The sequence below is a fragment of the Dermacentor variabilis genome, chromosome 8 (assembly GCF_050947875.1).
Source record: "Dermacentor variabilis isolate Ectoservices chromosome 8, ASM5094787v1, whole genome shotgun sequence".
Classification (NCBI taxonomy): domain Eukaryota; kingdom Metazoa; phylum Arthropoda; class Arachnida; order Ixodida; family Ixodidae; genus Dermacentor; species Dermacentor variabilis.
In genome coordinates, this window is record NC_134575.1 from 52,841,305 (window position 1) to 52,868,511 (window position 27,207).

The 27,207-nt window shown below is 44.0% G+C and overlaps 1 protein-coding gene across 1 annotated transcript; it reads left to right on the forward strand.

Moving 5' to 3' along the window:
* The first annotated feature begins 161 nt into the window (after window positions 1-161).
* LOC142591401 (cytochrome P450 3A29-like) lies at window positions 162-26,856 on the forward strand. Its single transcript, XM_075703728.1, has 12 exons — window positions 162-238; window positions 2,472-2,568; window positions 5,599-5,651; window positions 6,916-7,012; window positions 9,969-10,094; window positions 12,667-12,910; window positions 16,885-17,015; window positions 17,749-17,845; window positions 19,982-20,042; window positions 22,449-22,557; window positions 23,878-23,966; window positions 26,658-26,856. Exons 1-12 carry the CDS (start codon window positions 162-164, stop codon window positions 26,854-26,856), a joined length of 1,380 nt encoding a protein of 459 aa, XP_075559843.1.
* The last annotated feature ends 351 nt before the right edge of the window (window positions 26,857-27,207 follow it).

Here is a 27,207-nt window from a genome sequence, read left to right on the forward strand (position 1 = left end):
GTGCTTACACAGCTCAACGGTCTTTCGGCGGGTCTAACAATACATGTGTCCATGACATCGCCGGGACTATTGCATGCACCCCTCTCGGCTGAGGTTTCTTTAAGCTGCACTTTGGATAAACCTTAAAAACGGGTGCTTCCCGGCTAAAGTACAACACTGCCATGGCTTTCGACTCCCTCGACTTCAACGTTCTGATAGCCGCTACCGTTATTCTGACTGCATTTGTGGCTTTCTGGAGGTGAGAGTTTTCGTAACCTGCTGACCGCCGTTTAGTTTAGCAAGTTTCTAATTATGCGTCCTTGACTGCATTGTTATCTCTTAACGCTGAAGATTAGGGGGGGGGGGGTGATGAAGTTTGAACATTGTTATGATTGGGGGCTCAATCCCATCGCTCGTAACCCGTTGTCAAGGTTGGAGTCCGGCATGAATTAGAAGGTAGCTGGCCCATGCCGTCGTCCAACTTATCCACGCTGAGGACGTTGATGAAGGGAAGGACTGCTTCTCATCGAGAATGAGGAATATGGGTTTATTTGCAGTATTTACATGCAGTTCATCAGTCTAGCATGACTGCGAGAAAAAGTACGTCAGTCTAGCACGACTGCTTGAGAGAGTGTCTCAGTCTAACATGACTGCTTAAGAAAGTGTGTCGAGCATCCGCACAACAGCGGTTTATAAACACTCAGTCCCCCCTTGATTCCAAGGAGACGGAAACGTTCGTCCAGTCATTTTAAACACGCCGCCTCTCTGCGGGATGGCTTACACACACACACCCACACACACACACACACAGGTTCACGGTACGAAACCGACATCACACGAATTTCGTAGAATTCGGAGCTGACCCTCGCGGCGCGCTCAGGTAGCCATTGTCCGGCGTCTTGGTCGGTGCGTGGGAAGGGGCCCCCGACGACGTTCCCGCGGCAACTCGCCCGCTCGCGGCCGACCCGGTTGGCGGTGTCGCGTTGCGGCACAAAGCCTGCTTCGTCGAACTCAATCACAACGGCGGCGAAGCTAGAGCGTAACAGTTTCGTTCCTTGAAAGTCAACGCAGCTGTCGTCGCAACTTGCTGGCAACACTTGCACCTCAGCTGAGCCGTTCTTAACAACATTCACAGGAACAATTGGGAATCCTCTAGCTCAAGATAGGTGTACTTGGAGGTTGCTGGGAGAGGCCTTTGTCCTGCACTTGGCATAAGAAGAAGAAGAAGAAGAAGCTGCTGGTGGTGGTGGTAAATTATGCTTAGTCAACAAAGCTAACACTGTTGGGCCCACTTGAAAAACTTTCAATGCGTCGTATGAGTAAAGTGCCGGAAACTAATTGCGGTGTGAGTAAATAATTCTTCGCATATATAAGACCGATTTCTGGAAATACAGCACGGTCTCATAAAGTATGTTTACTTTCCTCATGACGATCAATGTAAACAAGCATTTAATATCGCTCGTTGGTTCTCGTTGATTGTTTACTTCGCATAGTTCTGTGAATATCCGTCGCAAGTTCCCATGGTCAGTCTAGGCCAGCAGACCAAGACACGCTGTTATGTAGTGCGCGAGCCCCCGTGAGCGTTATCACTCGAAGCGTGACACTTCCCAGCAGCAGCCACTAAGCATAAGCACTCAAACAACAGAGATTACGGCGTCCGTCTGTCCATATGGTTTACTTACGCTGTGGCAAGTGGTGTCGTGCTGCGCTCAGCGCATCGTACAATTAGAATAAGGCGCGTATTAATATACGCAACATATGCTGCCATAACAGTAAAAACTAGAAACAGGCGTTCCCTGTATTTCTCTTTCCTGTTACTCCGCGTCGTGCATTGTAGTGAAGCCGTCGTAGTGTTACTACGAATGTGGTCTTTAACTTCTATATCTTTTTTTTATGAGGGACATTGGAGAGGTGGGAGGGTGAGGGAACCACGGGAACGGAACTGTTCAGAACTGTGCGAATTACCTTCGCGGTCTGGAAACCTTCACAGCATCACTAACGCTTTCTTTTAGATTGTAAACAACCGTACGACACACGAATGTGTCCTAAAAGGTGTATTAGTTGTTCACCTTGTTCTCTCAAATACACACCGCGAAATAGGTCTTATTATTTTACTCATATTTTTACATATGAGCATGCCTTGCTCGATAATACATATTACACTATTCTCGGACGTTCAGTAACGTTTTACCTACTAGAAGAGAGTGATGTGCGATGATTTGTTATCTGTTGTGCAAGTTATTCCAACGATGTAATTTGTACTTTTTGTTTGCCTCACAGTATACTGCATAAAACTTTTCTATCGCGACCGTCAGTTGTTTTAGTTCTTATTATGCCAAAACACACTCAATATTTCTGTAACCATGTCTCTAACGCAATGTTCCAAATAAACAAGTACGGTGTGGCTTGATTTTTTTTCTCTCTTGATACCGAACATCCGTGCGTCGAAACGTCGAGCTTGCATGGTCTCTAGACTTTTTTACCATTTGCAGGTGGCGCCGCAGCAAGTTCAACATCTTCAAAACAAGAGGCATACAAGGTCCGGAGCCGAGCTTCTTGTCGGGGAACTTTTACGAGTTCTGGAATAAGGTGAGCAGTAACAGAGCCATTTAAAGAAAGTGGACAGTGTTTCGCGCTTACCCCGCATTATTACAACGAACAACAGTAATATTACTTCGCAATAAAACGTGAAAACAATAGGTCGTTCGAAGGCAGAATATGGAAGGAAAATTGGGCCAAGCTAAAATGAAGACGATACCATAAACTGTCGAGCTTTCGCTTCCTTTCTTTCTTTCTTTGCTTGTTAGCTTCTTCTGATAATTCGTCTTTCTTGTTGGTTTCTTCCTTTGTTTTCTTGAGGTCGACACTAAAGCATTTGAAATCAGCTTTCAAGTCATTAAAAGGGGCAGACGCGCAAAATGTCATGGCTGCGAATTGTGCGACGCAAATTAATGCTGCGAGTTGGCAATACCAACGTCATAGATTAGTTGCAATGTCAAAGTTATTGAAAGTATGGTACACAAAGTATTACCGCAGACGGCCAACGCTGCCATAATTGCATGTCGTAAAGAAGATGTTCTCCGCTGGTAACTAAGTACTAAAGGCGCGGCTAGTACTGTTTTGTTATAATCACGTGTGTCTGTAGGAAAGTTTGGCATGATGTGTGAAACGAGCCACTCTTCCTCGCTTAGTCAAACCGTACCCACCAAATTTATAAACTGTCTCCAAAGAGCAAACAAGAAATAACGAAATTGAAAGGTAAATATAAACGTTGCATCGGCACCCACTCATTGTTCACAGAAAGTTCAAATAAGCACACGAATGTCATAACAAGCGCATGCAGGGTGTTTAGCTTAACTCGAGCCAAACATTAAAGATATACAAATGCTATATAGCTGGACAGAAGCAATGTAACGTTGTTTGCCGTCGCATGGAGATATTCAGATTGTTTTACTTTTTTGCATTCCGTCTAATTAGATATTAGCTATAGTTAATCAACTTCTCAATAATCACGATGAGATAAAGAGTGTCTATGATAGCATTGTAGACGAGCACGACAAACTACCGACGCAGCTGCCGCGCGACCGGGAGCTGGAGGCACTTTCTGTCCATTCGCACGCTTCGTTCACGCTTTCTTTCTGAACAGTGAACGACGCAACAGGGGCAAATGTTTCGTCTCCCACTGCTGCTCAACGAGCTGCCCCAATAGAGGTTCAGTGGCACCGCCGAGAGCCCCCTTGTCGTGCAGAATCAAATTCTTTGCCACAATACATCGCGATTTCAAAACACTTAACGGCTGCGCTCAAAGCTTGCATTGGGAAGTATCGTAATCGTCGTTGAATTTTTTTCCCCACCAATACTCTAAACGTCTCTAAACGTCCTGTACCAAAACCATATCATGAGAAGCACCCTCCCCCCCCCCCCCGACAAACAAAGACACCAAAAAAACATAGGTGAAATAACTTGTACTTATTTATTTGAATTGAAGAAATAATAAATTAATGGCAATGAAAGAAGAAGTATTAAGAAGAAGTTTATGTAAGTTTAGCTTAAGTTTAATTTTAAGTTAGAAAGGGGATGAAAAAACAACTTGCCACAGGTGGAGAACGATCCCACGTCTTCGCATTACGCTTGCGATGCTCTAACCAATGAAGATACCGCAGCTTGGTTTGCCCTTCCACTTTCTTGGGTTTTTATGTGTCACGACTAGAACTAACATTGGGAGTGTTAGCCAGCGCCACCACTCACAAACCTTGGCGGCGGATGTGGAACATCCTTTCTACCGCAGGCATCACGGGTACATCATCTCGTTCGGTGAAGGCAACTGGTCAATAAACCCACATATGCTACCAGAAGGCATAAATGTTGTCGGATTCTGCCCCAAGATCAGGCATTTTGCGCCATTTGGTGGAGGGTGTGACGTTCAAGCTAGATGACACTTCGTGGCGGCATTGTACAGGGCGACAGCGACAAAGGCACTCCAATCTCACTCCGCTTACGGCAATTTTTTTTCAATTTTTGATTATATCTAAACTATATTCCTACTTGCTGACTCATGCTACGTCGGGCTTTAGACCTGAATAAGTAGCAGTTCAAGCCATTCTCATGTTGATACGAGATCTACAAGTCACCTAACCAATCGTTTTATTCTGCAAGTGGTTACAAGATACTACGAAGTTCCAGATATGGGAGACCCGCGTTAAGCGAGTTAGGTCCTTCAAAACAGAAGTTAAATAAAGGTGAATATGAAGCACTGTCACTGTCAGTTCACTTTAAACTCCAGTAAATACCTTTGCATCGAAGTAATGCATACGTTAAAAAAAATGGTTCAAGCCGAACGCACATCACTCCGGTAGTCTTCAGCAAACGTGTCCCTTACAGGAATTGGTCTTTTCTCGCCATGTGACACTTAACGCAAATTTCAGCAAATAATAATAATGGTGAAGCGCCGTTCACGGAACGTCTCTCCAGTTACGCAGCAGCTAGCGCCTCTTAAGAAAAAGTGTAGCGCTCATATACCGTGGGAGAGTTTGATATTGCTTTTTTTTTAACCCGCTGAAACAACTACAGCACTTGTGCTTGGTTGGGTGAAGAAAACTGGATAATATTGACTTGGAGAGTTGTGATTTGTTTGTTCCATATTATTTTTTTTTTGCCTTCATGAAACCTCCTTTGCGAGTGTCCTCGCTTCAACCAGCTGAGCGCAGGGCTTTCCTCCGCATTATACCAGCTGGACAAGCGCCTACTTACAAAAAGCAATATTACTGGACCCTGTCGTACATGGACATGAGCTCAAGCTCCTATAAAAGCACTGCTGCGCAGCCACAAAGGTACCAGACTATGAGACAAATTCATACTGTGTGAGATTGCACACTGTCTGAGCTATAGGTCTCAGTGGGACACAGACTGTTTTATATTTTTCGTTATTGCTTCTTTTTCACTTATCTCCCGTAACGCAGCCGCAAGGATTTACTCGTGGGCTAGGCTTATTTTGCTGCAGTAGTACTTGCGTGCCAGTCTGATTACCTCTGAAAATATGTGCTTCAGTTTTTTAGGTAAAATGCTTGTTTTAGCTTAAATATTGTTTTCATGCCATGCCATTCACGTCAATGTTGACAGGACACTATTAAAGTCATGGATCGGTGGTCGAAGACCTACGGAGACATCTACGGGTAAGAATATTCAGCTTACACCCTGAAGAAATTGGCTCGTTTAATATTCATTTTTTAAATGCTACGACCCCCTATTCTAAGCTCTGAATAACCGACTTTACGAAAGTAATCTTTTGTTGCCAGGTTTTGTAATAGTTGAATACCTAGTTGGTAATGGGAGAGTGTTGTGAATATACTCTTTTAAACTCCATGGGGCCGCTCAAATAGTTCATAATGGACTCCGAAATGCGTGTAATGAATTTTGCAAGGTGTAGGATGAATGGCTGCAGTGACACCATACCAATAATTCGTTTTAATATTCTTTCGATACTTCTAATCTCATTTCTTGCCCAAATGTTCGTTTTCTTTTCCAAAAGACCCCAGTCCTACTGTGCTAATTTGTACAATCAGACGTAGCCATGTGAAGCGTGCTGAAGCGAAATAATTGCCGGAACTCGGATTTTCATATGTTCAAATATGCATATTTTGATTGTCTTTGTGTTCCAAATTTCTGTGGCTATAGGACCATATATTACAGTAACCCATTTCGCGAAGGACGAATGTGTCGTGCTGTGATGAAATGATTTTCGCTAGAAACGTGTTGTCGCTGTTGAGCGCTTCAGGTAGCGAGAAAAGCATGGTGTGGCGCAAAATACGTGATAATAATCAAATTTAGAGACATCCCGTGAGCAAAATGTAAACTTGCAAATATCAGCACAGATTCACAGCATTTTAACAACACGAATTTATATAACTTCGAACATAACTAAAACTTCAGATGAGACTAAGGTTCTGGCAATGAGGAATAGCGAGAAAAATTCTAGGTGTAACGTTAGAAGAAAGGAATAACGCAGTATGGGGGGGGGGGGAGGTACTAGATAACAAACAGGTATGGTTGATATTCTAAATAACATTAAGAGATAGACATCTTTTGACAGAATTGATGACGACGCGGAGCATGTAAGCAGCTTTTTGTCAAAGCAAGAAATTTGGGGACAAGTTATAATGAAAAAAAAATGTCCAGGAAGCACCGCAGACTAGGCGGATGTTATAAGACAAGGACATTTCCAGGAACAGACATGAAGGCGGTGGACACAATACTGCGATACTGCTGTGAAGGGCTTTAGTCCAGCAGTGCGCGTCAACAGGCTGTGGAAGATCAAACGAATTCACAAACAATAACGTTCAGATCGCCTAACCCCGCAGCTTGTAAATCTCGATCCAAATGGCATTCACACTGACATAATAATGGCCGCGCAATGTGGTCGATTTTCTCTTACCGCAGGATGTACAACGGTGATGTGCCATTCCTTATGGTGAAAGACCTGGAGCTGCTTCGTCGGGTGTTCGTCACAGACTTCGCCATGTTCATGGATCGAGGTGTCAGTAATCGTATTTTATGAAGTTCCCGTGAGAATCGGCATTTGTTCTCGGTACCACAAGACGTTTGACTAGTCGCGTCTGGTCATTCCAGAAATATAAATTCAGCTGATCTCTGCACCGAGAAGTTAGGCGGCGTCCTACGCCAGCGTCCTTCTTTCGATAAACTGCCTTCGAATATACAGCGAGCGCAAAAAAAAAAGTATTCTAAATGAAAATTTTATTCTAGTTTCGCTTGTCCAACTTGAAGAAAACAAATTAAAGCGCTGCGCGCAATGGATGTCTGTCTGCTGCTTCAAAAATTTCGCCCCGAAGGGGAGAAGTGTGATCACAGTGGTTACGGTTCATAATATATAAAACAGCTCGATCAAAGGGAACAAACGAGATGGAAGCGCAGCTAAGATAAAAATTATTGTTTATTTGTCCAGATGATCCAACTCACCTTCTCAAAAGTCTTGTACCGTCTATGATATCGCTTATTCTTAGTCTACAGCAGAAAACGATTAGTTTGCGGAAATGTTACATCGCTACAGGATTAGGAAACCATGGCAAGAACATTACTGCGTTATAAAAGAATGGCAGCACGACCTCCACAAGAATCGCTAAAGCCTTGTGTGCAATTTAAACCTACGAGTTTCTAGTGGAAGCAGAGCTCCTTTTTCCTGAAACTTTCAAACTAGGTTTCCCTTGGTTTTCTTAGCGCAGCAACATTAAAAACTAGAAGTCTCATTTTATTCCCTATGGCCTTTCTAAACAAGTTGATGGCTAATGCTTCCGAAGACAAACTCAGGTTACGCGGCTGCTAACCTGATCCTGCTTGCGCATGACTAAAATGGGAAAGCCGCTAAGCAAACTTGAGACAAGTCTTTGTGTGTCTGCTAACAAGTTTCTCTACTTTCGTGGCTCATTTTTTTTTTCTGGCACAACTAATTAAAGGGGAATCACTGGGCTTCTTTACTCACGCCTCCTGAATAATGTCTTTTAAGCCTCCACGTTTCACGACCTCCGCGCTAATGAGGTCGCGAAAGCTTTTCTAAACACAGAGCCTGCGTAAAACGGAAAAGATGGGCATACTTCGCTGTGTGGATATAGGATCCGAAAGTTCGCATCTCTTTAATTGCAAAGCGCAACCCTTTAAAAGCCGTCTTTTTTTTCTCTCTCTTAAACTCGAATAGGGGCTGAGCGTTAGTAGAATGTCACAGACGAATGGTACCGGCAACTTCGATATCTGAACAGCTAGAGCTGTAACGAATGAACCAAGAAATAATTGGATAATTAACGCCGACCAGGCATATTATTTGTCGAGGGATACTTCAAAGCTCCTTACCGCTTTCTGCATAAATTATGCGCCGCCCATATCACGGGGCCATTGACGTTCGCTGTGCTGAACATAGTCGATTACTGAAGTGGTTTGAAACGTTTCGCAGCTTATCCCTATCAGATTCATTCGGCCATTTTTGATCAGCAACGTAATTCGGTCATTCATTACTTATCCGGCACCATGCCAGAGAGTGCTAGGGGGAACAGGAAAAAATTGGCGGAAGTAGGCTTTGACGGAGATCTGCGCTCTCTGTACAAGCTGTTTCAGCGAAGACTTTCGAAAAATTCTTGAAGGTTGCCTTTGGCAGATGGCACAATTCAGGTTCATGAGCTGGTCTACGGCAAGAGGCGACCCTTACTTGCACAAGAAATTGAAATGTATAATCTACTAATTAACAAATATTCAAAAATTAACTTTTTTTTCACTATTTACCTGACGGCCCGCATTGCAGTTTCGCAAATTCTAGCCGCAGAGTTCCCAAGGGGAACACACTTGGAACGAATTGCTAGGATAACACCAGTTTCGAGATATTAATTCCCTAACATTGCGGAGAAATGCATTGGCGTTCCAGTCACTTTCTTAACAAAACGTCATTCTATGCATTCAATGCACAAGAGTAAATGGAGCACCAAATCATTTCTTCGCAAATTTCGGGAACTGATATCTAGAAACTGGCGTCGTAATGAGAATTCTTGCCAACCTTGCGAACGAAATTGCAATATGGGCCCTGAAGCATTTACTTAAAAAGCTAACTATTGATTTTTCGTCAATTAGCCGATTATGCAGTTGACTTTTTTTGCAAGTATTGTCCGCCAATGCGAGTAGACCACCTCATGAACCAGAGAGAGAGAGAGAGAGAGGGCTCTTTATTAGAAAAACAGAGAATTTTTCCACCGCGTATATAACCGCTGGCATGCTACTCTGTATAGGGATGGGGAATGGGATTAAAAGATTCCAGAAAGGAGTGGGAGAAAGAAAGGATAAAAGTAAATAAATGTCCGAATGGACCTGATACTAATATTTACAGGTGACATGGCGGGTAAATTTAGGCTTTTGTATATAAAATTGATTGCTTCCTATACAAAAGCCTAAATTTACTCATGAACCATAATTGTGCTATCTGCAATAGGTCACCTTTCAGAAATATTGAGTCTTCGCCGATACACCTGGTACTACATGGCCACAATATTCATTTCTTCTTTAAACATTACAAACAAACAGAAAGTATGCAACTGGAAAATTCAGTGCATATAGGTATAAGTATAATCCTAATACAGCAACAAGTGATCTCTGCAAAAAAACGCGACTAAATAAGAAAAGCGCTTATCGCTCGCAGCTTCTTGTTTCATCCAGCGAACAAAAAGGTTTACTTCGTTTTTCTTTCTTCTTTTTTTCTTCTTGAGCATCAATAATATGGAGCATAATTATTGCACAAAACATGCAATTGCCATTTTTAAGCTTCCATAAGCGGAATCGTTCAATTCCGACAAAGAAATGGCTCTCCGATGGCCAGCCACTGCATGCAACCTCTTTTTATACAATTTCTCTTCAGTTTAGCCAAGTGTTCTTGCGGAACACTTTTAAAACACTATGCCTCCGTCAGTGTATAAATCACCTTCGGTATTGCGCAAACACAGGACGTGTGGGCAACCATGAATGGAAACTCTGAGCTTCGCAACACACTGCCTTTCGCAAAGTCCGACCGATGGAAGTTCCTCAGGCGTGCTGTGTCCATTGCATTTACAGCGTCGAAAATGCGGCGGGTAAGATAAAGTTCTTTATTATTTTCTTTTTTCCAAACGCTGTCTTAGCCTCTACGTCTTGAAAAAATAAAGAACGAAAAAATTCTCCCCCTCCCCGAAAAAAAACAAAGAAAGAAGACAGCTGTGGTCTTGAGCATTTTCTTGTAGGAATAAATGAATCTTATAGAGAAACAACAAAGCGAGAACATTCGTGGGAGAAAGACAAAATCCAAGGATACCTTAAGAAGAACATTGTTTACGTGACTCCTCGAAAGAGTTACTTTAAAAGCCTGTAGACATCCGCACTACTCAACGGTCAGGTCACTTTCGCCAGAAACGAAAACCCAAGCGCTCTTTATCACTCATGCAATCAATCTAATAATTGACGACCACTCGACGTGCTTTTCACGCAATTTTCGAGTTTTGGGCCTCGTTTGCAATCACTATGGCCGTATTACAACAAGAACGGCATTTTGTTTCATCTTTGCTTTCTTTTTTTTTGTTCCTGTTGTTCCCGCGCAACCTCCCAAACGATGAATGAGGTCTGACTGTTCATAACAAGTTCACGCTAGACAAACTTTCGCAGCAATATTGCCATTTCAGCAGCGGCCAAACAATAAAACCCCTGTTCCAGGCTGAGGCTATGCTTGTTCGACCATGGTGGACCATAAATTAACGTACATTCGTACCAGATAGTTCTCATAGGTCTTGCACGAACTGTGATAATTTTTTGGTAAACGTTTTTTTTTAATGTAGGTCCAATACTGAGACTCTACCATTGAATCCAATGCCAATGTTCGGAAAAACGACCTTAAAACCTCGAATCGAGCACTGAACAAAAATAATTACATTACATAACAAATGCATGAAATTCCGTTTTGTAGTGTGGTTAACGGGGCACCTTGTAAATGAGGTACAAGTCTTTAACATTACCTGATATACCGCGCTAATAACAGTAATCAAAGAAAGGAACATGACATCCCCAGATGGGCGTAGTTTTGTTTCTCTGTTAGAGACGGTGTAGCCCTACAGCATCGCGGATTGTTTATGACGCATGGAACCATCATGAAACTTTCAAAATAATGAGCGCATAGTTAGAACTCCCTGGGAGCACCGTAAATACAGAGAGCGGCAAAGGGAAGAATAAACCGCAATACGGTCGGCGGCGACGTGAGTAAGAATCCCCCCCCCCATCATTACTTCCATTACTATACTTTAAAAATTATCATTACTCCCATTACTATCATTACTCTGCACTACCATTACTAGCATGACTCTAAAGCAATAAAGCATTGCATACCCCTCTGAGCCGTTGTAGCGGTGGTTTTCAAATGCTTCGCTGAACATGCATTTTCTCAGGTGGGTTCGGCGAGTAGATTTTTATTTATTTAATGACTAAGAATCACAGAGCCAAATGCGTCTGCCCTGCGCTTTTTCTAGGATGCTATTGTCTGCATGCAACATTCGTGGCTCCCGACCAGCAAAATTATTCGGAATAGTCCTTACTTGTTTGATTTTTCACCCTCGATACTTCAACCAGCGTTGTAATAACTTATATTTATAAAGCAACGAACTTTCGGCAGTTCCTAATAAGAAGATCCCAAAATGAATGCAAATGAAACCGCGGTGGCTCTACAATTTATATTTCGTATTTGGAAAACTAGCAAGAAATAGACCTTTTCGTGCTGGTATATACGTCCCATACCCAGTAACGACATGAGATGTTGCGCGTTCGCTCATCACGTTCATGGACTAGAAATAGAGAAAAAATTTTACAGCAGTTCGCTCACCACCTTTACGTTCCCTTCTTGCGTTAGATAAATGAAACCTCGCCTACACTAGCGTTCCTGCAATCGTCCTGCGTCTCAATCACTCTCACGACCTGGGGGCTCCATTACAACAAATACTCAATATGCTTAGTCAGTCGACGAACGTCTGCGCTACGTAAAATATAAGGTTGGTCCGTCAGCGGTAACCGTAGGCTACTGAACAAAAAAGCAAATGTACAGCCACAGAATTACGGTCGTAATTTTCTCCTCCCGAACCCAGCGGTGTCATTTCCTGAAAATACTTTCGTAATCTTTAATCTGAACTGGGAAGAAGTCGCGGAGTAAAGATAAACTTGATGTGATGTACAGCCAGGGCGCCTGCAGGTAAGCGGAAAGTTTTCACTGGATATAATTTGACCCTTACACGGACGTTAGATGGTTTACTCAATTGATTAAAAACATTGTTACGCTTAAGATTATCAATATTAGCTTCGTATCTGCCCTAAAACGACTACCGAAGCAGCTTCAATATTATAAGAATTAATGGTGTACTACTCATAGTGCTCCATATTTTCGCGTGTTCACTTTAAATTCTCACCAAATGAATAAAACTGTACGTGGATGCATGCCGAATAATACGCGGTTAATGCACTCGGTGATTGGTGGAAGGCAAATTCGAGCAGTTCGAGGGGAGAACGTGTGGGCACATGACAGGTTGTAGGCATAGTTTCTCTTTCTGTTCCACTGCGTTGCTTGAACTTCAATGTCGACAAGAGTTAGCTCGCATGGGTGTTGCTTATGATCAGTTATACCGGGCGCGACAGATGACGGACGGAATGTCTAAAGCGGTGGATCACTTCCTCGACCTGCTCGATGACCGGTGCCGAAAATCCGCGGGCGGAGAAGTCAACGTGTACCCGATGCTAGGCACCCTGGCTTTCGAAATGGTAGCCGATACCGCGTGCGGCCTTCACCTCAACGTGCAAGACAAGCCCGACGACCAATACTTTGATTCGGCCAACTCCTACCTGCTCAACGTAATCGAGAGCGCGTACCAGAGGACTGGCCGTGAGTATGCCATATCCGCTGGACTGTAACCTGCTCTTTTCTTGAGCTTACTGTATGCGACGCACCCACTATTTTTCTCTTTCTTTTTTTTTTTGCAGTTATAGAAGTGATCAATTGCTGCGCGTCGTTTTATGCGTGAAATAATGCCAGAACATTGTGGGCTTCTTGAAAACTTGCTTGTTTTATCTGGTGTTTAACATGCCCGGCAACTGTCGATGTTGCCATTAGATCAATGCGACAAAGCAAAGAGAACGTTTCAACCCATATATGAATAGAGATATTTGAGCGAATTGAGCGTATCGAACTGCCTGGGAAGCGGCAGCTACGAAGATGCGCCATGCTTGTGTTTCATTGAAACATGCCGCTATTTTCGGATTTCTGAGGGAACTAATCCCGTTTGATACTGTTAGTGAAGACAACTTGTTCGCTGAAACGACCAGCAATTCGCTAAAACACAAACGATACATTCAGTGTTCCAATAACAACGCTGTTTTTTCTGAGTCTCACAAAACTAGCGCGAAGAAATTGACTTGTGCGCATCGCATTTGAGGGCACCGGGTTTAGTGCTTATTTTTCCCTAAGAAATTTATCTGCGCCTGAAATTATAAAACACGTGCAATTCGCAATAATAGCGCATACCTCTTACAAAGAATCTCAGCAACTTGACACTATATTTATAATATGTACAAATTTATTGCTAGCTGAGAAAATTGTGATTACGTTTTTCGTGTAGCAGATATGCTTGCATAGCCACCGCAGGATTGTGTCTATAAACCGCTGCAACAGTCTCATACGAAGGCACAAATAATGTCAAAGCAAATCCCGCATGTAGAATGTTTCTCCTGGGTTAATCTTATGCTCTTTTTACATGACAGATATTTCTTCAGTACATATACACATACATATGAATACATCTATACCTGAGCTCCTCTAAATCGAGTACTGTTTTTGACAATTATTTACTCCCTGAGCCGAAGTATCAACAAACACGTTGTTGCCTCGGCGCTATGGTTTCCAGTTGTTCCCGTCCTTTCAAAGCCACAATGAGCTAAGCCACATCATGGTCTCTTTCGTCTTCTGCATCTATCGTGTAGACTTCCACTTCGTTCAGCCGTGTCGATTGCTGAAGAGTTCTATGCTGCTGGCTGCACCAATAAAAAATATACTGCTGCTCATACTCGTTTTTCGACACTTCCTAAACCCTATACTTGGGCCGCATCAGATTCCCCACGCCGCGCACAGGCGCAGCTGAGCGCGCCCATAAAATAAATTGAGTGACAGTCGCGGAAAAACAAGGTAGTGGGTAAGCTACCTTTGCTACACAACCAAGACCGAGATTTTGTTTGGCTGCTTCTTCACCCGATGAGCGATCGAGGTTAGGGTTACGACGTGCAGATAAATGAATGGGCGCAATGCTGTCGCCGCTTCCTTTCGTCAGTGATCGATCACAAACCGTCCTCGGCGAGACTCGACGCGATTCTGCGAGACCGACGAGATCGCGCTAAATCTGCGCAACAACGTTCGTTGCCTCGGCTCAAACCTAATCCGCGTCGAATGCCAGCATTTCGTGCTCCACTAGTACCTGCCAAGCAGTCGCACATCACGTCCGCTAGAGATAAAAACGTCGTTGCAGTCGTTGAGCTACCACGCTGACAGGGTGTAGCACAGCGACAGCTTCAAGAACTATGTTTACTTGACCCACACCTGCGCTTTTTTCACTTGGCAAGCTTGTTTCTGCATGGACATCAAAATCAGTGCACCGTGAAGAAGTCGGCTCATTTCAGTACTGGCAAGAGTGATGAATATTCACAACACAGCCGTAAGTGTTACCGTGGGTGTCTCAGTCACGGGTCTGCAAGTGATTTCTCATCTTCCGTCATTGCGTTTTCCCCTTTTTACTACGACAGTACTTAGAAGCTCGAAACCGGGTTTACTGTTTCGGGCTGTACGTACTCTTACACCCAAGTTGGCAGAGGCTGCAACTGTCGTAGAGAAGTCATGGTCAGGACAGCATATTCTCCTCAGCTTCCTTCTAGCCATAAGGCGAAGAGAAACAAAAAACAGGCCACGAACTGCATTGCCCGTGCTGGAGCAAGCCTAAGCCTTAGAAAACCTAGTAAACAGGTCGGGCAAGTTGGTAATTAATAAAACAGCTATTTAGCGCGAAAACTTGAGCGAGAGACGTCCAGGAAACAACATGCACCACGCCTTTGCATATCGTTCCCGCGTCGCCTGTCGTTGAAGTTTTAGCGCTAAATAATTGTCGCGAGGAAACCCGGCTAATTTAAGGCAGCATATTGTGCCACATAGCAGCACCAGTGAGTGCCTTTCTGTTCAGCGTTAAGAAGCAAGGCCTGACGTAATACTTGCGCACATGTAATCATTCAAAGGCATCTAGAAAGCCCACATTCTGGCTATTAAAAGAAAGCGCAATATTCAACGGTTTTACAACATCAACTTATCAGCTGTTATGCGTGAACGTCAGAATAACGTGTGGAGCACCGGTAAGTAAGACGAGATGACTGCAACAAGTCCTACACAGCACTCACTGCCAGCGATAATTTGTTTTAAAGATGCACGTATGTGCCATCAGATGCACCAAACAATATCAACAAAAAAAGCATCAACTTTACAAGTTATAATTTCTGAAAGAAACTCCCACAGCTGCCATCAATATCAAAATGCGCATTTTGTATTGATGTGGTGTTCATATTTTAACGCGATATCGTTAAGGAGGCCGTGTCTCAGAAAATCCGCCGTCGGCGTCCCACTTCTGGCGTCCGGCGTCAAAAGGATTTTCGAACCAGCCATACCCAAGCCCTCCATGTGACGCAAGGAACTTACTCAACTAATTGAATTTTTCAAGCTAAAATACGTGAAAAAATCGTAAATTACGACTTACACACAACCTACAGGTATGATAGCTCTCGGATTGTAATTTGACAATACTAGAAAACATAATTTTGTTAAGCGAAAACTAAAAAAACACCTTGTTGCGGCGTTTCTGCAATTAACAGACCGGCCACGGCGTCCGCCATTTGCGCGCACTGGCGCGCGGCTCCGCGGCTTGGGGGCCACGGAGTGGCGCGCCCGTTCCTTGCAATACCTCGAGCTGGCGCTCGCCTCCGCCGCATCACGGCCCACGCAAGAGGCCGCGTTTCTACCACAAAGCCCACCTTCGTGCATAGCGTTGGCGGCCAGCGTTTCGTGGTAAACATTATGGTTACATACGCTCCAGTTAGCGGGAAGCCTGAGAAGCAGTCAGGGATATTTGAATGCTACCACGTTCCACTTTTAAAGGCGAAACTTAAGCTTCCTCCAAATTTTGTTCACTATCTAGAAGCGTAAAATGTGTGTCATTTGTTCCCATAGAAGAGACTGCTGGATTTTACATACATATAAGCGTTCCCATACACTAACAAGACAAGCAAGAGAAACATCAATTCGGCTGGTTCATAAGCGCTCACGAATTTCCATGGTTTCCATGAATTCTAAGAAAGCGTATCGTGAATTCGTATTCTTGTTGACGTTTTGTCACTCCATTTTTTACCAAATAATTAGGTGATTTTTCAGCAACCAGACTCTGATGTGAGCCTCAAGTTTATATAGTTGTACATCGTGCGAGTTTGTGCTCTTCCTTCATCCGCGTTGAAGGCCTTACTCGCGCTATTAAGGTTCCTGCGGTTACGGGGCTTCCCGACAGACTCTAAGAATGCCGCCCCCTATCGCTCTGTAGTGAACACGCTTTGTTCGTGCTTGTCTCTCTCTTTTTTTCTATCTCCCCTTCCACTCTGTTTCTCTTTTTATCCCCCTTAACCCTTCCCCCTGCGCAGGGTAGCCAACCGGAACTACCTCTGGTTAACCTCCCTGCCTTTCTCTGCATTATCTTATCTCTCTCTCTCCTTCCTCAAGATGACTCGCCAACAAGCAAACATTTTAACCCTTTCAAGCTTTATATCCCTATGTTGGCACAGAATTCTTTTCGGGTACAAAGATCCTCATGTGGCTGACGTGCCAACTGGAGCGGCACTTCGGTCGAGAACCGCACACGTGCCTCACGAGAAAAGCCCAGCCCATCATCACGCTCAGAGAAAAAGAACCCCACGTAAGCTATACTTATACAAATGTTTCTTGAAAAGGGCACCAATATGGTGCATTTGACTTTTACTTGCACTTGATAATTCAACGTAACCGTTTATTCCTAGTGTTTAGCACTCATAGAGTAATATATCGAACCAATACAGGGGCTATAAGAGATACCGTAGTTCAGGGATCGAAAGCTACTTTAACCACCTCACTTTCTTCAAAGGCAATGGCTACTAACCTGAATGTGTTCTGGAATTTGGATGACGTTGGAAAGAATGTGCTTCAACATGATGAAACCGAGTGAAGTAATGTGGTTGCCCTTTAAGTGCAAAATTGTATTCTCGATGAGGAAAGAATCGAAAAGTTTAGTTAATCAATGCACAGTAGTGAAGTATTGCAAATGCGTCCTCCCACATGACAATAGGTAAATAACCAATCCTTTCGCGCAGCCAGGTAAGCTCTGTATACTGAATAAAGTGTTCTTGTCCTAAATTACCCACGTGTCATTTGCATTTTTAGTTCTTGCAAATAAATAGGCGGAGTCCAGCCAGATAAACCGCACTAATTTTATGCAATGCAAGGTAACACCACCTGCTATACGAAGAGATTATAGCGATCCGAGACCAGTGGATACTGTGTTCCACCTAAGCGAAATATATCAGATGTCGGACTTGTTTTAGCACATCTGTAAACCTTAGTTGCAAGAAACGGAAAGCCTCTTCATGGATCCGCTTTCTTTTTTTCTCGAACAGCTTGCTCGTGCAGACGTCCTCCAAAGTCTCCTAGACGCGAAGATTCCGAAAGAACTTCTCAGCAGGCCTGAATTTCGAGTTCGAGCCAACAGCGAAGGTGAATTATTTCAAATAAGATTGTGGTATTTTAAAGCGAAGCTCTCCCTTCATACTGTTTAAAAAACGTTTGTTTATACTACTTACAAGAGAGCGCGAAAGGAATCGTGCACAAAGCTATAGGTACACAGATAATAAGAAATATAGACTGTGAAACACAACTTTACGTGTATGATTATCAAGAACATTGTATATAATAGATGAAAATGTAATTGTGAGCGGGAACCAGAAATTTTAATCTACTATTCTTGGCTTCACATTCTTGCGTGCTACCTCACCTAGTACTAAGCAGAAAACCTGCTTATACTACTTGAAATCTACCATAAAAATACTCACAGTGAGCCCACTTTTCTTCTGCGTAATAAATCAACAAATGACGACGTATTGCTTGTGCACATGATGTCATTCCTGCATATCTCTAATACACCGACATCGCTTATTACAAGAGAAAACAAAATTGAGCGGCTTCTTTCATTATCTTTAATTTTCTCTACTTGGCCTATCTCATTCTAGGGCAGCTGAATATGCGATGCCTGATGCTGCGGCTTACACACCGTGGAATTTTCACCAAAGAATCACTGCAAGCAGGCGCGCCAGCTTTTCTGCGTAATTAAACAACCAATCGCGAGTATGGCCTTTGCATATACTTAAGGCTCAAAAGCATCTCTAAAGCGCACGGAACCCTTATTGGAATATATTAATATATCAAGCGGCCTATTTGACACTCTGAAGACGTTTATATTCGGGATACCCATCGTAGGTTCATGGGGTATGTGGCACCAAGCATGTTCCCCTGTGCATTGCCAATTCTTCGCAAATCTTCCAGTATGGCCACTCAAGGGCCCCCAAATCCTTAAGTTTATTTAAATATATGCGTCCTACTTCTCTGTGCAACCACATTTCATCACCATTTTCCCCTCCAGAAGCATCAAAAACACATAACGTTTGCCCTGATTACGTTGCCGCGTACACATCTCACACAGTGCGTTGACTTGATTTGGTCCCCGGCATATCACCATACTATAAGAGCGGTTTAGTGCATAAACATACACATACATACACAGAGCATGATAGTAATGTTGTTACCTTGGGCATAGACATTGCGTGACGTTTCGCGTTTCGTGGGATGAAAATAAACAGAATCGTATGCATTGCATTTCTTTCCATTGCATTTAATTAACAGCTTCGCAAAAGCTTCTTTCGCACAGATTCCAACCTACACATTAGATATACATAATTTTATTTTCGTGGAAACGGACAATAAGTTTCGGAAGCGTCCTCAGTTCAACGCCGAGGTCAGCAGTTAGAGAAATGCGAGCGAACATGAAAAAAGAGCTATGAACCGGCGTACGCAGAAGAGCTTATATTGTTACATTACTGACTTGCATAGCCGATTCATATATAGCTTCATACTTTGGTGGCAAATTTCTGAATATCTTAAGAGAAGTATCGAAAGATGCTTTATAAAGAACCTTATAGTGATGAGCACGCTACATAATTGATAAAAAAAAGAGGAACTCATGACCAACCAGGAAATTTCCGTTGTCTGTTCTTTTCCTTAATATGCGCATCATGTTTGTCGGCATTAGTATTGCATTAAAAATTATTTCATTGTAGCTTAATTTAAACATGCGATATAGAAACGGACTTCATCTATCGCGTTTACTGGTGAACTCTCGTGGGCGACAGAGCTCTGCGTAAAACGTTCCCACAAAATTTCTACCCCCAGACCGCAACAGCAAACTGTTATTTTTTGGGTGCACTTTACTAAATAAATAGTAGAGTCCTATGCTCATCATATATCAAGAAATGTCTGCTGTTCTCTTCTATCTTACAGAAAACAAGACGAGATTGATGAAAGCTTGAGCAATGAACTTCTTTTTCTCCACTTAATCACGAAAATGACTGCGTTAATGTTACGATACAAGTTTTGTAACACACTGGCGACTTAACGAAAACAGGCTAGTATTGTGCCGACATAACTGCAATCGTGAGACTTTCGTCCTCTCGAGTTAGCCTTTTAACGGAGTGAACTGACTTCATTAGGACGAGGACCTGGTGTGCTTTAGAGGAGTGGCCTAAATTGAGAGCCAAGGCTCTGCTTGCACTGTACCTGCCTTGTCTTTCTTTCCAACAGGACATTTCTTGATGCCACTCAAAGATGTCTCTTCGAACGCCGCCGCCGTCCTTACCGCTGGGTGAGTTCGTAATTTCACGCCTATTACGTGACAAAAGAAACCGAGTGTGGAACACCCTTTCATCCATAGGCGTCGCTTAGTACGTGGACTTATGACGAGGCAAACACCCAGTAAAACCTCGTGTGACAGCAAGTTTACCAAATTCGAGACCCACGCTATTTAATTATCGAGAACAAGACAAAAGTAAAGGAACTAGATATTTTTTAATCACCACTCTTTGAAATCAGGAAGAAATCGAGTCGAGGAAAGCGTGCGGGAACTTCCGAGCTTTTGTATTAAAACATAGAAGTAAAGAAAGAGAAAGAAAATAAAAGTGAAAGAAAGGAGAAGGCCCCGACGCGAGCCGGACCACCAACCTCTGCATTATAAGTGCGATTTTCTACCATATCAGCCAGTCTGGAAGTTATCCTCCCGCACCCACATTCACGAATACTTCTGTACGTGTACCAAGCCTACACCTGGGATTATTATATAACGCCATTCATGGCCACGGCGGTAGTCCAGGAACGTCTTTCTTTTTTTGTATATAACGACGGACGTCAAGCAGCAAGTGAACAAACTTATCGTTGGCGCTCAAGACGCGCTTGCCGTGTCGCAAGATCGCTGCGCCGCCGTTTCGATAACAGAAAGGACATGTCTAACTAAATTCGTTGTGCATGCGCTGCGAATAACGGAAACTATTCTGGAATCGAAGCGCGTGCGCCATCGACTGCTCTGCAAGATTACATAATCCGCATTAAAAAAAAATGCGGATGAGCTCGCCCGTTCGTGCTGGCCCGTGTCAAGTGGAGTTGAGTCAAGTGTCAAAGGCTCAAGTCCAGCTGCCAAACAGTTACATCTTCCGTATTTGTCTTTCCTACCAGTATTTCTACCGTCACACCGGCACCGGCACTTTTTAACGCGATAGCGTTAACGATCCCGCGTCGCAGAACATACGGCGTGGGCGTCCAACGTCCTGCATCCAACCTCCCGCGTCCGGTGTCCAGCGTCGGCCGTCGCTTCGCCAAATGGCATTTCGTACGACGCATAATCAACCACGATGCCCCTCCATGTGGCGGAAGGAACTTACTGAAATAATTAAATTTCTCAAGGTAAAATAGCTAGAAAAATCGTAAAGTACGGCTTACACAGAAACTACAGACGAGGTAGCGTCAGAATGTACGTTAAATATACGAGAAAACAAAATACTGTTACGTAGAAACTCAAACGCAAACCCCTTTTAACTCGATAGCGTTCGCCAACTGCCGTTTGAGGTCTGTCTTAGTAGGAGTGGCCACCTCGGCTCTTTGCACGTCATCAAAAAAAAAAAAGGAACCACAAAGCTCGCCTTCGTGCATAGCGTTCGCTGCCAGCGTTTTCCGGTGAACATAATTGTGCGACCGCCTTTGAACGTTGTAGCGCGTAGTTTCGCGTTACTGTGTGAATTTTCTCTTTTTTTTGCATTTTTCCCCTCTTCTTCTTTCTCCTTTTATTCCCTTTGCCCTTTTCCCCAGCACAGGGTAGCCAGCCGGTACTTACACTGGCTAACCTCCCTGTCTTTCCTCTCCTTTGTCTCCTCCTCTCCTTACGGTTACAAAGGCTGCATTTGCCGGTGAGCGCGAAAATCACTCGGGGATCTTTGAATGCTTCCGCGTTCCAGTCTTAAAGGCGGAGCTTAAGCGACCTCCAAATTTTTTGCGGTTGAGCTTCCCGTGAATAAATTAATCAACGCTCGGAATTCCGGCCAGTCTATATAGCCAACACGAAACGACTGTTGCTGTTTGTTTCAATTGAAAACTCCAGCTTGAACATTTAACCGACGTTTTTATCACGTGCGTGTACGACCACCTGTGAAAATTTTGTGGATGTAGCGGCAGTTGAAAACATGCACCCGAATCCACAAAGGTTTTCGTTCATCAACGCTGCCTCGCATTGGTCGAACGCATTCTTCCGTAATATGTTTGCTAGATACGTATTGTATGTCTGTGCTCCTTTCTTTCTTTATCTCTACTTTGTTATCACTTTACCTCCCACCCCCCTCTTACCCCAGCGTAGGGTAGCAAACCGGATCTTCCCCTCTGGTTAACCTCCCTGCCTTCCCCCTTTCCTCTATCTCTCTCTCTTGTCTGGCAGCTGTTCCTATGAACTGATCTAGAGAGTAAGAGTTGCTTTGAGAATAAGAGAGCTCATTTTTTTATGCGTGGAAAGGCCTTGGAGCGGCTCGGAATGTGCACTGCATAAGTTAACAGCGCACGCCAGCATTTGTAAACCGCATGACTGCAGGTTGCACATGAAAACACTGTGGAAGAGACGACTGATTTTCCTTTCTTTTTACGCAGCTAACGTGTTCTCAAAAGGTTTACTCGCGATGTGGTACGGTAGGTATGCCAAAGCACTTTCGTGATTTGAGCAAAAACGCTTGCGCAGGTTGGAGAGTGTAGCGGTTGCCTGCGCCAACTGCGTCTTCTGTCTGGCCAAGTATCCCGAGGTCCAGGTCAAAGTCAGGCAGGAAGTGAATGCTGCCCACGATAAACACGTGAGCAGAGCACTGAAATTCTCAATTCAAAGCCACCACTTCCTGCGAGAGCACTTCGTCGCGTTGCTTTTTTGCTAGCGTTTGCAGACTTCCAACGAACTTCATTTATGTGTATATCTTTCTGTTTGAGTTTCCTAACCACGGCGCTAGGCAATGCTTTATGTTTTTTTTTATGCGATTACCATTCTTTTATAACTTCACCTAGTTTGTGCTTTGTGTGTCTGTTTTTCCGCGCGTAACCGTTTTCCCGCCAGCTTGGGTCTTTGGATAGCCCATGGAAACGGGCTGCTGTGCTCAGCGAACCTGGTTTCAAATCCAAGCGGCGCACCAACTTAGACGACAGGATATGTGCCGCTGGGTATTTTCCGCTCTTCAATGAGCTTCTCTGACACCAACTTGGACCGACTGGGTCTACCTTCCCCAATCCCAAGTGGGAATTTGAGAGAAAAGAGAGAAAGAGAGAGAAAGGCAAATTAAAGACAGGGAGGTTAACCAGAGATTGTCTCCGGTTGGCTACCCTGTACTGGGGGAGGGGCAAGGGGATTCGATAGGTGAGAGATAGAAGGATAAAGAAATAAATTTTAAAAAAATCAAGAAAAGAACCTACACACACACCCGCACGTAGACACGAACTGCTTCGATGGGCACTGTCACGCAGCCCGCAAAGGCGTTCCTAGTGTTACGCAGTGTCACCGTACAATCCCACGTCTCACAGTATACAGTCACAATTTGTCAGAAAGTTCTGTGTCTCTTTAAGTACCGCAGCAGTGCCTTCATAGTGGATCGCGCTGATGTTCGCGTAGGACAGTTTCCAAGGATCTTGTTTTCTGTCATTGGGCGCTTGTCCAGTTTGTCTATGGTGGCTGAGAGGAGTGCTCTTGAGAGAAAGATGATTGTGGACGGTAATGCGATTACCATCACACATGATTACATTCATCTGTCCCTGAAGTAGCCTACCAGATATCTGCTCAACTGTATCAAGCCTACATAGACATAGGCTAAACTAGCCACTGCCACAAGCTACAGCAGAAGCTCGAAGGTGGCCAAGTGGACTCCGCCCAGCTGCATAAACACCTCATATATGACGCGTTTCGGCAGTGGCAATACGGTGTGTAACTACGTTGTTTTAAGTGCTAACGCATTAACGTTGACATTCATCGGGAGATTGGTTAGGTCGAAATTTCTTGTTTCCTTTTTTTTGTGTGTGTGTGTGAGTAGCTGCGTTATGTTGCACGATGCGGAACGTGACAGAGAGGGAGAATTTACTGGAGCGAACGCAGAGTGCCGACAGTGCCAAATTATGACAATCGTCTTCTGCAGGGTGGCTTCACCTACGACGCCATCAAGGACATGCCCTACACAAGGCAGGTCATAAACGAAACACTGCGCCTGTACTCACCTGTCATCGCGTGAGTATCTAAAGCGATCCATGTCCAAGATTCAAGATGAAACCAGCGAAAGAAACGCTTACACAGAAACCAAGAGGGCACTGACTTACGGAACGATGCCGGAGTAACCGCCAGTTGTAAGTCCAGCGTCGTTCTGTGTGCTCATTGTTTCTTGTGTATGCGTTTATTTTACTTGTTTCGTCTGAGTTGACCACGCACCAACTTTAAAAGCACTTCGCCTTGTTACGCCTTAGCGTTTACACCGTAAAAATGCTTTCACCCTTCTGGGTGCAGCTTTGTCCCGTCGATAATATTCTTATTCTTCAGCTTCTAAAAATTTTTGCTGTGCGCGACGCTTACCTCTAACTACAGAAGTGTGATAGAGAAGCCGTAGTTACTGCTAATTCTGAGCGCCTAAAGCCCCTCAAAATTTTGACACGAGTATTCGGTAAGAGTGAAAATTTACCTCATATAGTGTTGGTGTCGTCGGTTCTCGGCCTCGTGTTTGCCTGCGATAAAAAGTCGCAAAAAAAACTTCATTTGTGTCCCATCAATGATTCAGTATTACCAAATAAAAATGGGGGTGTTAGCTATAGGATTAGCTGTGTTTTAGCTAATTTTAGCTGTGTCTTTTCTTTCCTCTCTATGCCCGTATACCTAAACTAGCCGGATAATAATAACCCCTCACGAGACTTCACAGCCCTTGTCACAACAGCTGCTAAGTTCACGAGAGTGGTCTGATCTGATGCTCGTTCGTTCGTGCTGCCTCTACGCCTATATATATAAAGTGCAACTGTTTTACGACTTTAGGGCTGCAGCGCCATTTTTCCTTGCTTTTGAATTTGACGCAGTTTTGCGGCTTCGCAAACACTGCAGCACAGAAGGTCTCTACACGGAAACGCGGCCATCATGCCACGTCATTTCCGATTCATTTACTGCAGAAAATTCTTTGTTTTGCAAAGACCTATTTATTTTCTCTGAATACCTGCATTCGGAAAGTAGACTATTTCTCTTCGTAGAAGCCGTAGCCCAGTTTTGCGCCGCCCTTCCTCGCCCGTTGCACTCTAACCAGCCACTCGCATGGGCGGTGTCGGAGGAACGTTACGCAAATCAACATTTTTATTGTTACTTTTTTCGGTGGTTTGATGCATAGAATACGTGGAAAAAAAATTGAACAAAATGCCATCTTACTAGACGCGCTCAGCGCTGTGAGCATTTGTTGTCCGTCATTCAAAGAAGCAGTAAGCCACTGATCTGGAACATTCAGCCTTAGCTTGGCCTCCCCGAGAATCTTGTGTCCAATAAATTTAGTACCACAGCACAGCCGCAAAAGGTCACAGTGCCCGGCATTCGTTGAAGGATGCTCACTTGTGCATCACCAAGTGCAGCTGACGGCTGGTGTCCGGACTAGAGGTCTTCGACAATAAATCATTCATCGAAGAGCGCACAAAACCCTCGGTGACAATTTCTTTAGCTTGTGATTAAGTGCCACTCTGAGTATTTCGCATTTCGTTTCTCTTTTCCGCCTCTCGGCACGTCTAATGTTGTTTTGTCTTACCGTTTCAATAACTCATACGGCCTTACTCCTGACTTTCCCGTTGTGCAGAATTCTAAAATGAGCAATTCTCTTTATGTAATGCTTCGACAGTGGCCCTCAAAACTTGAAGTGATGATAATGGTGGTGATGATGGTAATGATGTTGATGACGATGAAATTATTGTTTTGTAAGCAGTTAGGTGCTGAATTTTTCTATCCAACAAAAGTGAAATGAAGGAGAAAAAGCAGAGTTTTAAATCCTTCACGTGAAGCAGCGTTTAGCACTGACATTTGCGCCTGATCATGAGCTAGCGAGTGATGGACACTTTCACTCGTGTATCGCTTTCCACTTCATTGCGCTTTAAATACTGATTATCAGTAATTCCGCACCACGCCAAAGAAACGTTAGCAATTGGTGATTGCCCGTTCTGTGGCAGTCCCTTATCGTTGCTCATGCCTCATCTTACACCGCATTAACTCGTTGTGCAGCAACAAGCGCGAGTGAATATTGATCACAGAGTAGTAATCAAAAATTCCTGGGACAGGTATTCACGCTGAACTGAACATAAGTTAGGTAGATTATTAGGATGATCACAATTAAATCTAAAAACACCGGCAGGCACGCAACAATTCTCAAAGTCCTATTCCCGAGACAATCGCGACGTAGGCTGTATGTACGTATATGTGAACACTTAGGGCACTAGCATTTAATCTCGCGTCACTTAAACATTTCTTCTGTACTAGTTAATACAGTAAAATAAACCACCAGACCGACAAGCGCATCTGCCTCTCAACTGAAGACTAAAATAAGGTCCTTCCATGATGCCAAATTTAGGCCTTCATGAGCGCTTGAATACTAACAAGGTCGTTTCGCCACGGACGTTTTCCTCACTGTACGTGGCTCTGCCTCGAATTAATTGAAAAGGGCAATTTTATACAAAAGGCACATAGGAAGTCAGTGTCTATAGGAATTTGCTGAGGACTGTTTGGATAGTTGGTTGGCCACAATTGTCGTAAGCTCACTTGTGGACACATGGATGAATACCAAAGCATGGCAGAGTTCGTGCTAGTCCTCTCCAGTGGCCGTCGATATATCCACAAGTGCGCTGCGATTACACTAAGTGTATTTAAGATCCTATGTAATTTCGCAATATCTCTCGCCGCTCTTCACTACAGGTTCGCAACGAGGAAGGCATCCTGCGACTTTCGCTACAAGGACATATCCCTTCCCAAGGCTATCAACATCATGGCTTGCACGCAACAGATACACAGAGATCCGTGCTACTGGGACAGGCCCGAGGAGTTTAACCCCGACAGGCGAGTTACGAAAGCGCGCAAGGATTGCGTCACGCGCCAGTGTACCACCGGTTCTTAGTGCATAAGGCGGAGCTACTTGCAACTATGATATCTGAGCGGTTTGCAGCGCTTCGGAAAAAAAAAAGAAACACGGTAGCAGAACAGGCTGATTTGCAAAGAAGGGCAAACTCACACACGAAGCTTATTGCATAAATATGGAGCCTGGCAGTTTTGTAAGCACTGATTCTACCAATCCCCCTAAAAGAAGAAAGAGCACAAAGATGTATACCAGCGGTTGTGTGCTACATGTGTGTGACAAGGGGTCTGACGCATGGGTCAGGTTTCCGAGCACTGGGTTATATTGCACCGTAACATTTGAGGGCGTAGTTTTCGAAGCAGTGAAACTAGTTCAAGACCCGCGTCTTTCCTC